Genomic DNA, 18,091 nt, shown 5'->3' on the forward strand with positions numbered 1-18,091 from the left:
AGCAGAACTGGGATGTGAGCTGAGGACTCACTCAGGTGCTCACCCCTCCCCCAGGCCCCCTCTCGTCACTCAGGCCCTTGGCAGGCAGGCACTGACTTTTCTGGGGGGTGCCACAGCTTTTTTTTTTTTTTAAATTAAGACTTTATTTCTTTAGAGCAGTTGAAGATTCATAGCAAAACTGAGAGGAAGGTACAGAGGTTTCCCATATACCCTCTGGTCCACACATGCATAGCTTCCCCATCATCAACACCCCCACCAGAGTGGAACATTTGTTACAACCGATGAACCCATACTGACCCATCAGAATCATCTGAAGCCCATCGTTTACAGTAGCGTTCACTCTTGGTGTTGTACATTCTATGGGTTTAGACAAATGTATAATAAATGACATGTATCCATCATTAGGGTATCATACAGAGAATTTTCACTGCCCTAAAAATCCTCTGTGCTCTACCTATTCATCCCTCCTTCCCACCCCAACCCCGATCTTCTGTCTCCATAGTTTTGCCTTTTCCAGAAAGTCATATAGTTGGAATCATACAGTATGCAGCTTTTCATATTGGCTTCTTTCATTCAGTAATATGCATTTAAGGTTCCTGCATGTAATTTCATGGCTTGATAACTCATTTTAGTGCTGAATAGCATTGTGTAAATGTACCAGTTTTTATCAATCCACCTATTGAAGGACATCTCGGTTGCTATGTTTTGGCAATTTTGCGTAAAGCTGCTATAAACATCCATGTACAGGTTTTTGTGTGGATATAAGCTTATCAGGATAAATACCAAGGAGCAGGACTACTGGATGGTACAATAAGAGTATGCTTAGTTTTGTAAGAAACTGTCCCACTGTCTTCCAAAGCAGCTGTACCATTTTGTATTCTCACCAGAAATGAATGAGAGTTCCTGTTTCTTCACATCCTTGCCAGCACTTGGTGTTGTCAGATCCGTTGACTGTCATATTTATGTGGGTCTATTTCTGGGCTCTCTATTCTGTTTCACTGATTTATCTGTCTGTTCTTTCACCAATACCATACTGTCTTGTTACTGCAGCTTTACTAGCAAGCTTGAAGTCGGGTAGTATCAGTCCTTCAAGTTTGTTCTCCTTCAATTTTGCGTTGGCTATTCTGGTTTTTTTGCCTCTCCATATAAACTTTAGAATCAGTTTATCAGTATCCACAAAATAACTTTCTGAGGTTTTGATTGGGATTGCATTGAATCTATAGATCAAGATGTGAAGAACGGACATCTTGGCAATATTGATTCTTCTTATCCTTGAACATGGAAAATCTCTCCATTTATTCCATTCTTTGATTTCATCCATCAGTTTTAGTTTTCCGCATATAGATCCTGTACACATTTTGTTAGATGTATCCCTAAGTATTTCAAGGTGCCAGTGTACATGGTACTATTGTGTTTTTGAATTTCAAACTCCACCTGTTCTCTGCTAATATGTAGGAAGTGATTGATTTTTGTATATTAACCTGTATCCTGCGTCCTTGTTATAATTGCTTATTAGTTCCAGGAGTTTTTTTTTTTTTTTTTTTTGGTCAGTTCTTTCAGATTTTCTACATAGATGGTCATGTCATCTTCAAACAAAGACAGTTTTATTTCTTCTTTCCTAATCTGTATACGTTTATCTCCCTTTCTTGTCCTAGTGCATTAGCTAGAACTTTCAGTACAGTTTTGAAAAGCAGTGCTGAAAGGGGACATCTATGCCTTGTTCCTGATCTTAGTGGAAAAGCTTTGAGTTTCTCACCATTAAGTATGATATTAGCTGTAGTTTTTTTGTATTTTTTTATCAAGTTGAGGAGTTCCCCTCTATTCCTAGTTTACTAAGAGTTTTTATCACGAATAGGTATTAGATTTTGTTAAATGCTTTCTTCTGCATGTATTGATATAATCATGTGACTTTTTCTTTTTAGCCTATTGACATGATGGATTACATTAACTAATTTTCGAATGCTGAACCAGTCTTGCATACCTCAGAGAAAGCTCATTGGTCATGCTGGATAATTCTCTTTATACACTGTTGGATTCAATTTGCTAATAGTTTGTTGAGTTTTTTCTTCAGCGAAGTTCCTAAGAAATACAGGTCTATAGTTTTCTTATAATGTCTTTCACTGGTTTTGGTACTAGGGTAATGCTGGCCTTACAGAGTGAGTTAGGAAGTATTCCTTTTGCTTCTATCCTCTGAAAGAAATTTGTAGACAAGTATAATTTCTTCCTTAGATATTTGGCAGAATTCATCAGTGAACCTATCTGGGCCTGGTGCTTTCTGTTTTGAAAGGTTATTAATTATTGATTCAATTTCCTTAATAGATATAGGCCTATCAGATAGTCTATTTCTTCTTGTGTGAGTTTGGGCAGTTCTGTCTTTCAAGGAATTGGTCCATTTCACCTAGGTTATCAAATTGGTTATTCATAGTATTCCTTTTATAGTATTTTGTAGTATTATCCTTTTAATGTTCATAGGATCTATAGTGATGTCCCTCTTCCCTTTCTGATATTAGTAATTTGTGTTCTCTCTTTTTCTCTGAGTTAGCCTGGCTAGAAGCTTATCAACTTCATTAATATTTTCAAAGAATCAGCTTTTTGTTTCATTGATTTTCTCTACTAGTTTCCTGACTTCAATTTTATTTATTTCTGCTCTAATTCTTATTATTTCTTTACTTCTGCTTACCTTGGATTTAATTTGCTCTTCTTTTCCTATTTTTCTAGGCTGGAAACTTAGATTGATTTTATTATTATTTATATTATTATTTATTATTTACTGATTTTATATCTTCCTTCTTTCCTAATATATGAATTCAATGCAATTTGAACCAGTCTTGCATACCTCAGAGAAAGCTCACTTGGTCATGCTGGATAATTCTCATTATACATTGTTGGATTCAATTTGCTAATAGTTTGTTGATCCACCTGCCAACGCAGGGGACACAGGTTCGATCCCTGGTCCAGGAAGATCCCACATGCGACGGAGCAACTAAGCCCACGCACCACAACTCCTGAGCCTGCACTCTAGAGCCCACGAGCCACAACTACTGAAGCCCGCGTGCTGCAACTACTGAAGCCCACATGCCTAGAGCCCATGCTCTGCAACAAGAGAAGCCACCGTAATGAGAAGCCCGTTTACCGCAACGGGAGTAGCCCCCGCTCGCCACAACTAGAGAAAGTCCGTGTGCAGCAATTCAATTCAATTTTCTTCTAAGCACTGTTTTTGCTGCTTCCCACAAATTTTGATGTGCTTTCATTTTCATTTAGTTCAAATATTTGAAAATTCCTCTTGATATTCCTTCTTTGATCCAAGTGTTATTTAGAAGTGTGTTGTTTTTTGTTTTTGTTTTTGCGGTACGCGGGCCTCTCCCGTTGCGGAGCACAGGCCCTGGACGCGCAGGCTCAGTGGCCATGGCTCACAGGCCCATCCGCTCTGCGGCATGTGGGATCTTCCCGGACCGGGGCACGAACCCGTGTCCCCTGCATCGGCAGGTGGACTCTCAACCACTGAGCCACCAGGGAAGCCCTGTTACAGTGTTTTGATCTCCAGTATTCTTTTTGGTTCTTTCTTAGGATTTCCTTCTCTCTGCTTACCTTGCTCACCTAATGGATGCCTACTTTATCCATCAGAGACCTCAGCCTATGAATCGTAGCTGTTTTCAATTCCTCATCTGATAATTCCAACATCCCAGCCATGTCTGGTTCTGAATTTTGCTCTGTCTCTTCAAATTGTGTTTTTTGCCTTTTGGTATGCCTTGTAAATTTTTCTTGATAACCAGACATGATCTCCTGGGTAGAAGGAACTGCTGTAAATAGGACTTTAGTGATGTGGTGTGAGGTCTGGGGATGGAGAAGCCTTCTGTAGTCCTTTGATGAGGTCTCGGTCTCTCAGTGAGCCTGTCCCTCTGGACTGTGAACTTCACTAGTGTTTCTCTGTTTCTGCTTCCCCCTTAAGTGGGACAGGATGGCTCGAGGTGGGTGCTTCCCTTCACCCAAGCGGAAGGTGAGGGAAGTCTGGAGTGTATTTCCCCTCCCCAGGTCAGTTAGGCTGTGGTAATCCCCCTGCAGGCTGGGCTCTGGTGACCTGGTTTCCCCTGGGAGCGGGCCTGGTTAAGCACACAGTCGCTCTCTTCTGTCAAATGCTTTCCCTCTTCCCTATCTCTTCCCTGATATTCACTGTGAGGACCTGGTACAGCTCTTGGACGTAAAACTCACAATATCATGGGGTCCCCCTACCATGGGTCCCCTGGAGCCTCTAACTCTCTACTTGTCCCCCTGAACCTCCAGGGTCCATCATTCCAGTCCAGGTTTCCCTGGTTCCATGGCAGCTTCCACTCCTGAGTCACTCTTCCAGGACTGTCTGTCCCTCCAGTCTTGGGGGCAGTGGTTTGTCCTGTGTCCTCCTCTCCTTTCTGGATCCAAGAAGAGTTGTTGATTTTTCAGTCCATTCGGTTTTCTCCTGTTGTTAGGGTAGAGTGACAACTTCCAGGCTCCCTATGGGCTTTCAACAGCCTCTGTAGCTCTCAGCCCACCCTCCACTCTGCAGACTGAGTCACGAAGAGCCAGCTCCCAAGCCCGCTTCTCTCCAGCTGTGTGACTCTGGGCAAGAAAGTCACATTTCTGAGCTTCAGATTCCCTGTCTTTGAAGGATACCACTTAGGACTGCACAGGACTGCTCTGAGGAGGGTTAGGGTAAGTTACAAGTGGTTCAGCTCTGAGCCCTGGTATAGACTTGATAACTTCTTCCTGAAGGAACAGAAGCCCCCTCTTCACATCACACTATTATTTCTAAAACCTTGCTTTCATCAGACCATATCCCTGCTCAAAAGCCTCAAAAGCAGCCCCCAAACTGCAAACAGTTGTGCTAAACTCTGGTCACCTATAGCAGCTACCACCTAGACTCTTCCTCTGGCCTTTAAATGCTGTTTTGAGGTGTTCTGTTACTTTTCTACGTGTATGTCTTTCTTGTCTCCTTAACTGGAATTTAAACTCCTAAAGGACAGGGACCCAATTCATAACACTTTGACAGTACCAGGCTTTCAATAAAGAATTTGTGGATAAAGAGGAGGAAGTGGGCTGGTGGGGGAGGGCAGGAAAAAAATTATTAAGAGGAGACAGAACATGGTGCCCCCAATTAAATAACATGGCGACCCCTAGACGACACTGAGCAGAACATAAGATGTCCAGGCCTCTTCTCTGGCACAAAGACTTCTTTTAAAAAGAACAGAAACGCTGGTGCACGTGGGTAGACAGTGTAAAACAGAGTCATATAACTGAGCAAAAACACAAAAGCAACAACGGCATGTTTTCCTGATTTGGACAGAAACATTAGCCTGTGTGATAACTATAATAATAGTAAGAGTGAAAATGTAGGGATATTGATTATGGGAGAGCACTGTCTTGAGCTTGTTATATAAAGCATCTCACTTAATCTTCACAGAAATCCCATGTGGTTAGTACTAGCTTTACTCCCACTTCACAGATTGGGACACTGAGGCTTTTGGAAATTCAGTGACTGGTCCGGAGCTGCCCAGCCAGTGAGAGGGGGGTAGAGACTACACATTCGGGGCTTCCACGACCCGCCGACCTGAGCGTCTCCACGCTCTTGCTTGTGGCTCTTCCCGGAACCCCACCCCCCACCCCCAAGGCATGTCCTGCCTCGGGCCCTCGCATCTGCTGTCCCCTCTTCCGGAATGTTCTCCTATAGACGAGCACACGGCTGCGCCCTCAGCCCCTGCAGGTGTCACTCGGCAAGCCCTCCTGACCCGAGCAGCCGTCCAACACGGCAGCCCTCCAGGGGTCCCACACCCCTTTCTACTCTTCTCTTCCCTTTAACGCGTGTCACCGTCTGGCACACTACAGGAGCTACTTATTCACAGGTGACCCTTGAACAACTCGGCGGAAATCCGGGTACTGCTCTCTCTGACTCAAAACCAAAAGGAACTGATTAATGACTCAGGCAGGGCAGGAAGCTGGAACGGCGTGGGCAGAGTCAGGGCTCAAACCCCACGTCTTCTGATAACGCGTGTTGTGATCTCCGATCCAACACAAATCTTCCCCCACACCTAGTTCATTTAAAGATCCGTGCAGTGAAGATGCGGGTGCTACACTCGTGGGGGAAAAGCCCATGTCGGTGGACCCAGGCAGTGCAGACCCGCGAGGTTCCAGGGTGGCCGTGTGTCTGCCGTGCGCCTCCCCCCCGCCCCGCCCGCGCGCCCTGGGCACTGACCTCACGTCGTTGCCGCCGTGCGCGAAGGAGCCGAAGCAGGCGGTGAGGACCTGCAGGAAGTGGAAAAGCAGGTGGACCTCGGCCGAGTCCTTCTCCTCCTTCTCGTCGTCCGCTGCGTCATCGCGTGGCGGCTCGGGCTCGGCCAGCGGGGTGGCCAGGCGCACCTCCACGCCGCCCTCCTCGGCCTCGATCTCGGCCTCTGCCACGGCGTTGCAGTAGCTGGAGTAGCTGTCGTAGCGCAGCCGCCGGCGGGAGTAGGCCACGGCGTCGGCCACCAGCTTCTCGCTGTCCTCGGGCGCGGGCGCGTCGCCGCGGCGCGTGGCCAGGCCGGGCAGCCCGCAGATGGCCGCCGTGTAGCACGTGTAGCTGTTGTTGCGCCGCAGCAGCCGCGGGGCCCCGTCCGGCGCCGGCCGCTCGTCGCGGATGCGGTGCAGCAGGTCCTTGTAGAGACCCGAGTCCTTGTGCACCGTGTGATACACGTGGCCGTCGCCGCGCGCTGGGCCGTCGAAGCCGAAGGTCCCGTTAGACACGGGCGACTTGGCGCCGTGTGTCATGGACAGCGCCCGGCCTGCAGGGGGACAAGGGGACAGACTGAGAGCCGAGGTCATCTGGGGAAGGCGGGGTGGCGGGTGCTTTTGCTTTTTCCCACGTGCTCCATTTTCTAACTTGACTATGAAGGCCCTGCAGTATGGTTCAAATAAAAAGGGAAACTTGGAAACATACAACAAAGGGTAAGTAAAACTAACATGGTAGTTAAAAAATGGTATTACGGTCTCTTAAAATGCGTCTTCCAGAAATCACGGTAGCATTCTCTCCTTTTCTAGGAAGCAGTAAAAGGAGGATTCCCTGTAAGGAGCTCATTTTACAAAAAACTTCATATAAGAGGGACCCAACCCAGACCCCTGTGAGATACACGCTGTAGGTGCTCCTTAAAAATATGACACAAATGGACTCATCTATGAAACAGAAACAGAATCACAGACATAGAGAACAGACTGGTGGTTGCCAAGGGGGAGGGGCTGGGGGAGGGTTGGAGTGGGAGGTTGGGATTAGCAGATGTAAGCTATTACATAGAGAATGGATAAACAGCGAGGTCCTACTGTATAGCACAGGAAACTATATTCAATATCCTGTGATAAACCATAATGGAAAAGAATATTTTAAAAAAAGAATGTATATATATGTATAACTGAGTCACTTTGCTGTAGAGCAGAAATTAACACAACACTGTAAATCAACTATACTTCAATTTTTTAAAGAGAGGCCAGTCTGGGCAGTCAAAGGCGGATCTGTCAGATCAGTGGGCAGTCTGTTTGCCTTCTTTGGCCAAGTCCCAAACGCAGCCTGGAAATCGGTACCAGTGCCCCTGCAGGGAGGTGGGCCAGGCAGACGCTGGTGCCTGCCCATCACTGTCCAGAGATGCTGTGGGACAAAGGACCGCCCCCCCAAGATGGTCCTGATGGTTTCTGTGATTCTCTAGTGGGACCCCCTCCCGTTCCAATGTCAGCTTTCGCTCTGCGTCTTCCAGGAGGAAGGTGTTTGTATTAAGCTGGATAAACCGACCTTCCGATCTCCAGCAGTTAGGTGACTGCACGTGGAAGATGCAGGTGAGGCACTCAGAGGGGTGGTACGGGGGGTCTGGGTGCCGCTGGGAGACTGTAGGTAAATGGCTCTTGGAGGAAAATCACAGGACACGAGTAAGCCTGCTCTGCGACTGCCTGGTCCCTGAGGCCTCTTTAGCGCCTGGGTTTTCTCAAAGCAGAAACCGGGGGACACTTGTGTGCACTGGAGGCTCAGTGCCACACGCAGGCCGGCAGGCCCAGCGCCACCTCAGCCCCCGGGGGCTTACCGTATGGTACGCGGGGGTGGTGTCCCCCTGTCGTGCTTTCTGAGGTCCCGGACGGCTCCGCGGCCGACCCGGTGAGGGGGACGGTGCTGTCGTCATGAACCCTGGCACCCGGTAGCTCTTTAAACACTGGGGACTCCGCTTCCTGAATTTTGTTGAGGCTTTCATCAGAGACTCGCGATAAAGCACTTTCTTTTTGTAATTTGCCTGAAGAAAATAGAGTCATAACTGAAAATTCTGTCAGAGAATTCTTGTTACTGACAAATGAATACAAAAATAAATATTTGACTTGTTATGTACTTACTTTGGGAATGAAGAAAAAAGTTAGACAAAATAAAGTGGAGAGTTCAATCATCTGGGAAACACAGGCTAGAAAACTCAGCTATGGAGGGAAAGTTGGAGGCTTAGGCCTGAGTTATCTCATCCAAGACCAACAAAAAAGACAGTCTTAGATTGATTCCCAAGGTAAACATTCTGTAAATACTACAACCATCTAGACTGGCCTTCCATTTTCTTAAACTAACCTCAGAATCCCTGAAATGTTTATCCTTTTTGTCTTCAAAGATACTGTTATAGTCTGCTTGGTTTTCTTCTGTTCAATAAATGACTGCTCTCAGATTTCTTCAGGCCACCAAATCTTCGGAAACAAGTAAATCATTTTCCTCAAAAGGAACAGAGAGGGCTTCCCTGGTGGCGCAGTGGTTGAGAGTCCGCCTGCCGATGCAGGGGACACGGGTTCATGCCCCGGCCCGGGAGGATCCCGTGTACCGCAAAAAAAAAAAAAGAATGCTCTCCAGCTTTAAACTGCTTTTCAAAAATCCCTGGTTTCTTTTGAAAGTAAAGGATTTCTAAAAGTAAGTAGAATCTCTCTGTTCCTTTTTTTTGCGGTACGTGGGCCTCTCACTGTTGTGGCCTCTCCCGCTGTGGAGCACAGGCTCCGGACGCGCAGCCTCAGTGGCCATGGCTCACGGGCCCAGCCGCTCTGCGGCATGTGGGATCCTCCCGGACCGGGACACGAACCCGTGTCCCCTGCATCGGCAGGCAGACTCTCAACCATTGCGCCACCAGGGAAGCCCGAGAGCATTCTTTTTAATCAAATCTGGTGTGTGGTGCTGGTGATTTATGACCTTGTTTCCTCACCTGAGCGGATGTCTAAGCTCTTACCTACCCAACTGAAATGGAGACATTCTCGGTTCCTCTGCTGAACACACTGAGCATCACCTCTATTTCTATACTTACCTAGATAGTCAGATACAAGATAGATTTTTAAAAACTAAATTTGTTATGTACTGCAAGGAACAAAAAAGTGTGCATACAGATCTCTGACCTCAAGTTGCTTACAATCTAGATGAGAAAAGATAATATTTGTAAAGATTATAATAACAATTTTTAAAAAACAGTTTTTTGGTTTTTTTTTTTTGGCCTCACTGCGCGGCTTGTGGTATCTCAGTTCCCCAACCAGGGATTGAACCCGTGCCCCCCTGCAGTGGAAGCGCGGAGTCCTAACCACTGGACGGCCAGGGATTTCCCAAAAAAACCTGTTAACACATGAAACAGGTATTATTATTTTCTCTCCTTTATAAACAGCAAACTGAGGCCCAGAGAGATTAAGTCATTTGCCGAAGGTCACACAGGTAGCAAAATGCAGTCGGTTTACTCTCTGTCCACGCCCTTAACCACAGTCTGTACTTAAATTAATAGAAAAAGATATATATATACTGAAATGTCAAAATACATGGCATTGACCAAAAAATCTCCTGGGAAGCCAGTATGGGTAGTGATGTCAGTTTCCTGCTGTAACATTATAGCCTAAATGTGGAAGAAAAGATTTTACGGCCCATTTCACATTAAGGTTCAGCTATTAGAAAAAGCCTTCAGACATCAGAGCATTTAAGTCTAGTTTATCACTGCCCATGGGGTTAAGTCAGCCAAGCAGGGTGTTTAAGGTGGGCTCCTTCTCAGCCTGGAGCGGGAACGGCTACACAGGAGACGGAGCAGCAGCTGGTTATCAATCTGGCTTCACTACTCAGTTTCAAGTTGTATGTATTCATGCCGTTTTTTTAGTTTTTAAATCTACATGCAGTAAATTGGCTCTGTGTGTATAGAACCTTGAGTCTAACAAATGTCTATATTCCTACAGACAGTCCACAAGCAGGATAGGGAAGGGTTCCCTCAGCCCCTGAAGCCTCCCTGGCAGTCAGCCCCTCTGCCCACCCCTAGCCTGTGACAACCGCTCATCTGCTCTCTGGCCCTACAGTTTTGTCTTTTCCACATGTCATATAAACGGAACCATAAGACACGAGCTTCTGAGGCTGGCTTCTCTGACCTGGCATGATTAGTGCATCTGAGGTTCACCCAAGTTGTTGCAGGTTTCAGTAGCTCACTCTTCTTCACTGCCAAGTAGTGTTCTAATACATGGATGTATTTATTTACATAAATACGTGCTTGTTTATTCGTTCTGCGGATAATCCGTGCTGTTTCTAGTTTTTGGTGATGGCAAATAAAGTTGCCATAAACATTCATAGCCAGGCTTTTGTGTGAATTTAAATTTGCATTTCTCTAGGGTAAATACCTAGGAATGGGTAAGTGTATATTTAACCTTATGAGAAACAGCCAAACTGCTTTCCTGAGAGGCTGCACCATTTTGCATTCCCACCAGGAGCACACGAGCATTCCAGCTGCTGCTCAGTCTGTAACTTGTCTTTTTAAATTCTCTTAATAGTGTTTCTCACAGAGCAATAGTTTCTAACCTTGAAGTGCGACTTACCAACTTCTTTTATGAACTGTTTTTGGTATCATATCTAAAAACTCTTTGCTTTACCAATGGTCTCCAAAGTTTTCCCTTTTTTGTCCTAAAAGTTTTATAGTTTTCTGTTTTACATTTTTATCTATGATGCATCTTGAGTTAATTTTTACAAGGTGTAAGGCTTAGGTCAAGGTTCTCTTTTTCGCATTCAATATCCAACTGTTCAATACCATTTATTGTAAGGACTATTCTTCCTCCATTGAACCGACTTTGTATTTTGTCAAAAATCATTTGCCCACATATATTTGTGGCTCTGTTTCTGGACTCTACTCTGTTCTGTTAATCTAGATGTCTCTTCACCAATTCCACACTTTCCTGTAGCTTTATAGTAGCTCTTAAAGCCAAGCAGTACAGGTCTTTCAAATTTACTCTTTTCCAAAATTGCTTTGGCTATTCCAGTTCCTTTCCCTTTCCATATAAATTTTTAAAGTGACTTGTCTAAATCTACAAAATATCCTGCTGGGATTTTTTTAAATTGTGTTAAATGTATAGATTGATTTGAGACAAACTGACATTTTCCGGTATTGAGTCTTTGCGTTCATGAGCATGGTATGTCTCCTCATTTGTTTTGTTCTTTGAAATATGGGTTTCTCAAATTCAGATATATCCGTATGAACGTGCGATTGTAAGGTACACTCTGAGGCCAAAATTAAATACTTCTTTTCTTTTGAGAGCCCTGTAAAAGGCTCTGTGTGGCCTCCAGACTTGGAATTCAATCATGTTGCCACTGACAGGAAAATACCTCCTGCAATTTTCTAAGCCACAGTCTTCTTTTTTTTTTTAAATTGCTTTCATCGAGGTATAATTTCCATACAGTGAAATTTATACATTTTAAATGTTCAGGTAGATGACCCGTGACAAATGACTAGAGCCTGTAACTACTCCCCAATTAACAGAGTCCTGCAAAGTGCCTCCTGTCCCTAAAGTTCCCTCCTGTCCCTGCAAAGCTCCATCCTGTTCCTAGAGCTCCCTCCTGTCCCTGCAAAGTCCCCTCCTGTCCCTGGAAAGTTCCCTCCTATCCCTACAAAGCTCCCTCCTGTCCCTGCAAAGCTCCCTCCTGTCCCCGCAAAGTCCCCTCCTGTCCCTAGAGTTCCCTCCTGTCCCTGGAAAGTTCCCTCCTGTTCCTACAAAGCTCCCTCCTGTCCCCGCAAAGTCCCCTCCTGTCCCTGGAAAGTTCCCTCCTGTTCCTACAAAGCTCCCTCCTGTCCCCGCAAAGTCCCCTCCTGTCCCTAGAGTTCCCTCCTGTCCCTGGAAAGTTCCCTCCTGTTCCTACAAAGCTCCCTCCTGTCCCTGCAAAGCTCCCTCCTGTCCCTACAGAGTTCCCCTCCTGTCCCTGCAAAGTCCCCTCCTGTCCCTGCAAAGTCCCCTCCTGTCCCTAAAGTTCCCTCTTGTCCCTTGTGCCCCTTTGCAGTCGGTCTCCAGCAACCAGTGGTTTCTCCCGCTGTGGATTACCGTTCCCTGGAATCACGCAGTATGTACTCCTTTGTGTCTGGCTTCTCCCGGTACTTCTCCTCTTTACTGCTAATTCGTCTTCTATTGTATGAATAGACCATAATTTGGTTATCCATTCGCTTGTTAATGAGCATGCCGGTTGTTTCCGTTTTTTGCCTAGTATGACTGACCAATTTGTGTACAAGTCTTTTTATTTCTCTTGGATAAATACCTAAGAGTGGAATTAATGAGCCACATGGTAAATGTTTGCCTAAGCTTCCAGGAAACTGCTCAACTAACTTCCCCCATGGCTGTACCAGTTTTTATTTCACCATAAATATATGAGAATTCCAGTTATCACACCTGTAATCTAGTCTTTCTACCTTTAGCCATTCTTGAGGGAGGGAAGTGCTACCTGACTGTGGTGTTGATCTGTATAATCTCATGTTTCTCAGCAGGCAGTTACCTTCCATTAGCCATGGCAACTAGGACCTCACTGTCACCTGGGTCCCAAGTTACCAAGGAAAAGTTTGAGCCAGAAAGCCGTCAGGAGCCACAAGCCAAGGACTGGCCTGATCTCGGTGTGCGTCCCTCTGTCAGTCAGGATCACCATGGACGGCAGCGAGGGCTCAGCAGTCAGAGCACTCTTGCAGATCAGAAGAACGGCAAAGCCCTTACCTGCTATCTTTCTCCGCATCCACGGACACACACAGAGCCACACGAAGAGGGCGAACAGCAGCGCGACCCCGAAGGAGATGAGCACAATCGCCCACATGGGAAGGACCAGGCCCAGCACTGGGGATAAAGGGGACACTTCTCAAACGTTGGGCATCACGTCCACATACCTGCCGTTCCCCAAACCTGAAACGAACCACCTGGATTCCGTGTTTAATAAAACTCTCAACCAAAAAAGATGTGCTACGCTTTCAGGGCGTACAAAGCTGTGTGTTTAAGACACACAGCTTTGCAAATATGTGGTTAAATCAGTAAGTAACCTAATTATTAAAAATCGACCAACTTGGCACAAACGGCATATTAAGTTGGGAATAAACCCATTTACAGTATTATCTCAATATCTAAATTCCTGAGTGGACAAACAGGGGTAACAAAGGGTCCGTCTTCCCTCCTAGTGCCCCCGCCCCCGCCCCCGGGCAGCGCCAAGCCCAGGGCTGCAGCAGGCACAGCAAGGCGGGCAGCTGCCTCTTTGGTTTCTCAATAGTCAGCAGTCCGGCTTTAAATGGACATGACGCTCAGATCACACACACGAACCTTTTTTAACGTCAGATTAAATTGAGAAACAGCAGACACAGGAAGAGTCTGCTGCCCCCTTCGTAAGTGCCTGAAAGCAGGGCATAAATTTGTGAGAAACGTGCCTTCCTTGTTCCAGGAAGAGCAAAGTGACCCTCACCACTGGAAACAAGGCACCAATACCAAGATAAGTCTGCACAAACAGACCTTGCTAAAATAACCGTTCTATTCTGTTTCCTCCTGTATTTCCTAGTCACTTTCCATAACTGATCACCCTTTGTCAAAATGGTATATAAGTCCCAAAGTCTAACTGCTTCTTTGCGTGTTCATGTCTTTTCTGTGAAGGCCTCCATATGCATAAATCAACCCTTTCTACTGTTAAAAATAAAATAAAATTAAAACTTAGATAGCAAAGTTTTTTAAAAGGACACTGACTTTGAAACTCAACTCCTCTTTGAAGTGTCAACTTATGGAATTACAACATAGAAAAACTTTTCATTACTATGCAGTCCAGCACACGAAGTGGCCATTCCATCAGCCAGTGAAAGTACGGAGGGTGGAGGAGCATCAGGCTTCCTAGCCCTGTGGGCCCCAGAGCCCAGCTCTCCCGGCCGCACAGGCGAGACTCACACACGCTCACAGGGGCACCCTTGCACAGGCACAAAGATATAGGCACAGGAACACTCACTACAGCATTATTTGTAATGGGAAGAATTTGCAAGACGACTGATACACGCATCATTCCATGGAAACGTTGTCAGTGTGGTGCAGAGCGTAAAAATGAGGTCGGTCTAAACGTACTCATAAGGAAAGGGGCCCGCAATCTAGTTAAGTAAAAAAGGCCATCTGGACCATGGTGTGTGTACCATGACCCAATTTATGTTTAGAAGAGAAAACAACCCCACACATACACTCCTACCATATGTGTGAATAGACAGAAAAAGTTCTGGAAAGAATCAGTGGTTCCTCCTGTGGAGAGATGAGAAATTGGAGGGGGCTCTCCCTTCTCACTACATATACTTTTGTACTGTTAACTTTGAAAATTTATAATGGGCACACACTTTTGTAAATTGTTAAACTGTTTTTCGAAGTTTGAAAGGAGTGAACTATTTAAACCTTTGCTCTTAAACAAATCTCTAATGATACAGGCTCTGTTAGTTACACCGTTAGCCACTCTGTACATACAGACCAACTTACAGTTACTCAGGTAAGGTATTATTAGACATCTTGGTAATGGTAAGAGGGAGAACAGGTAGTTAATACTCTAACTGGGGAGTCAGAATTAACATATATAAATATAAAAAGCAAAAAACCAAGATCACCCAGCCTTAGTACAGCGGAGGGGCCACTGGTGGCAACAGACACTCAGCGGTCAGGCCGCTCCACCCTCAAACGCCCGATTACACTAGAAAGCATATGGCCCCACGCAGGGCTGTACTGAGGCACCCGGCAGCCCTGCTCCAGCCCCGGCTGTGGCCTCGGACCCGAGGCTTGGAACTGCTTGTAGAACCACTCAGGCTGACCTCACTGGCCACGCTCACGGCCACGGCTTCCTGCTTCTGCTTCATGTCTTCGTTCCAGTGTCTGATACATGTGGTAAAAGACCACTCCAAAGCTGTTTCTTGCTAACTGAGTGGTAACTGTTAATTACCAACATCAAACTGATGAACGAACATCAACACCAACTACAGCTTAAAAATACTTGGCTTTTGAAGGGGTTTCACGGTTTCCTTGGTGGTTCCTGGTTCCGTTGATGATAAAATTGTTACTTGGGCTACTTTTGGCTTCACTGCGTGAACTTGATCTAAGACAGGTGAGCTCTGGGTACTCTGGGGAGGGGATGCAGTTTGGGAGCTGGATATAGGAATATTTAAACGAGTGAATACTTTTGCCCCCAGGCCCCGTTTGCTTCCTTCCCTGCCGAGCAGAGCTCACGACAAGGCAGGGCAGGGCTGCTCTACGGGCGCCTTCCAGGCCCGTCTCCACGCTCTCCGCGGAGGTCACGTGAGTTCTGGAGGGTGTCAGGACCCACATCCGAAAGGGAGGAACTGAGGCCGGCTACACGACTTCTGATGCTTCTCTTAGACATTAAGCCACAATGTCACCTGACCCTTGAACCTTCACCATCACAACTACCTTCACCATCGTTTTGGCCTGGGAAGTGGCCAAGAAGGTCCGAAGCCACCCTCTGAGTCACAAGAACTGGACGGGAGGTCAGGGGCTCCACACATCACTGAGGGTGGAAGGGGTGGGAGACAGAGGGAAAAACCAAGGGTGTGAAGCACAGCAAAGGAACCAGGAAAGCGGGGGCAGTCATCCATGGTGAGTAAGAGAGGAGAGAGGAACAGAACGGGGACAGGACTTGGGTCTTACCAAATTATTATGCCAATTTAGTAAATTAACAGAGCATCAGAAGTGCACAGGATTGAAGTACATACAAAACAGAAACAGACTCACAGGCACAGAAAACAAACATGGTTACAAAGGGGAAAGTGGGGGGATAAATTAGGAGTTTGGGAATTAACAAATACACACTACAATATATAAATAAGGATCTACTGTAGAGCACAGGGAACTATACTCAGTATTTTGAAATAACCTATAAGGTTAAACCTTACAGTAAAAGAACCTGAAAAAGAATATGTGTGTGTGTGTGTGTGTGTTTGTGTGTGTGTGTGTGTGTGTGTGTGTATATATATATATATATATATATATATATAAAACTGACACCTGAAACTGTACACGTGAAAAACAAAAAAGCGCACCAGGATTTACTTTTAAAGCCTGCATATAAGAAATGCAAACTGACAGTTACGGGATGCAGCTCTAAACTGTACTAAATACATAAAATCAACTTTCATGGATAAAAAAACAATTAGATACAAAAATCCAGCACGGAAAAGCCTTTGAATCAACGTACCTCCAGGGGAAAACTTTTTTTCTCCTGAAAATTCAAGGTTGACCTTTTCACAACAAAATTTTTGACAAAAATACTTCGCACTGATCAGCCTTCCTGCGAGGATCTCAAATTGTTTTCCGGTAACAGCACTCCAGAGGGCACTGAGGCCCGACGCCGTCACCCCGTGGAAGGCGAAGTAGGACACGGCTTGCATTGCTCCGGTCCCCGCGGCCAAGAGCGGCTGCCAGGAGCCCACACTGGGCGCTCGCAAGCCCAGGCCTCACTCCAGCCCCTAAATGGCCTTTCATCTCAAGCCCTTTCATTTTCTGAACAGCAAAGATATGATGAATAGTGATTTAGCTCTAACCACAAGCATCCTTGCAACTCTCTCCCAAATCCCCCGAAGATCAGGATATCCAAGTGACATGAGGAAAAGCGGAGAACTTTTTAGAAACACAGTCTCCTGGAGTCATTATTACTTTGCTACATCTCTTGTTTTTCATATATAACAATCATTGTTAGAATCTAATAAAATAAATTAAGCTTCTGTAAAACCAGGAAGGCTTTTTAGCCCATATTAGTTCCCTTACACTACTCATCAGCCTCTCCTGCACCCTCTCTTCTCTCTCTCTCGGGTTTAATTTTAAAAATAATAATATGGTTATAAAAATATCATCCATAGATAATCATCAAGGACCTACTCTACAGCACAGGGAACTCTACTCAATACTCTGTAATAACATATATGGCAAAAGAATCTGAAAAAGAATAGAGATATATATGTATAACTGAATCACTTTGCTGTACACCTGAAACTAGCATAGCACTGTAAATCAACTATACTTCAATATAAAATAAAAATTAAAAATAAAAATATCAGCTGTATAAAACCGTATCACGTACAACTGTGGAAATTCCTCGTCGTCCATCCTTCTGGAACCCACTTCCCAGAGTAACACTGTTAACTATTTGGTGTGTATCTTTTCAGGCATTTTCTAGACATAAACATATGGTGCAGAGTGTTTGTGAGAATTTTTTTTTCTTTTCCTTAAATTTAATAGATGTAAATCACACTATATATATTCTTCTGTGCCTTCATTTCTCACATAACAATATATTATGGACATCGTTCCACAGTAACACGCACACACAGACACACATCTGCCTCATTTGTAGAATTACTTTTTACTAGTCCTCCCTTCCCTGATAAATGAAGTTTCTAGTTTTTGTTTTGTTTTAGATCAACACGCTCAAGCATTAGAGGAGCTCCCTATCTGAAAGGAATCCTGGGGTAACTTTAAGAAAATGAAGCACTGGGCTTCCCTGGTGGCACAGTGGGGGCTGCCCTGGTGGCGCAGTGGTTGAGAGTCTGCCTGCCGATGCAGGGGACACGGGTTCGTGCCCCGGTCTGGGAAGATCCCACATGCCTCGGAGCGGCTGGGCCCGTGAGCCATGGCCGCTGAGCCTGCGCGTCCGGAGCCTGTGCTCCGCAACGGGAGAGGCCACAACAGTGAGAGGCCCGCGAACGGCAAAAAAAAAAAAAAAAAGAAAGAAAGAAAATGAAGCATTGTTTTGAAATTCAAAAATGCTATTTCCTAATTTGTCCTATAGTTGGGATTTTTTTTTTATGCATATGGT

The 18,091-nt window shown here is 45.4% G+C and overlaps 1 protein-coding gene across 4 annotated transcripts in view; it reads right to left on the minus strand.

The window, feature by feature from the left end:
* The window catches only part of SLC20A2 (solute carrier family 20 member 2), a 103,241-nt gene that overhangs the window by 15,113 nt on the left and 70,037 nt on the right, over positions 1-18,091 (minus strand). For all 4 annotated transcript variants that reach the window (XM_030834360.2, XM_030834321.2, XM_030834348.2 and 1 more), the window contains 3 exons: positions 12,985-13,101; positions 8,073-8,276; positions 6,224-6,791 (listed from right to left, as the gene is read on the minus strand). In XM_030834360.2, the coding sequence (XP_030690220.1) occupies positions 6,224-6,791; positions 8,073-8,276; positions 12,985-13,101 (889 nt within the window). The remainder of the gene's footprint in view (positions 1-6,223; positions 6,792-8,072; positions 8,277-12,984; positions 13,102-18,091) is intronic.

This window comes from Globicephala melas, chromosome 21 (genome assembly GCF_963455315.2).
Source record: "Globicephala melas chromosome 21, mGloMel1.2, whole genome shotgun sequence".
Classification (NCBI taxonomy): Eukaryota; Metazoa; Chordata; class Mammalia; order Artiodactyla; family Delphinidae; genus Globicephala; species Globicephala melas.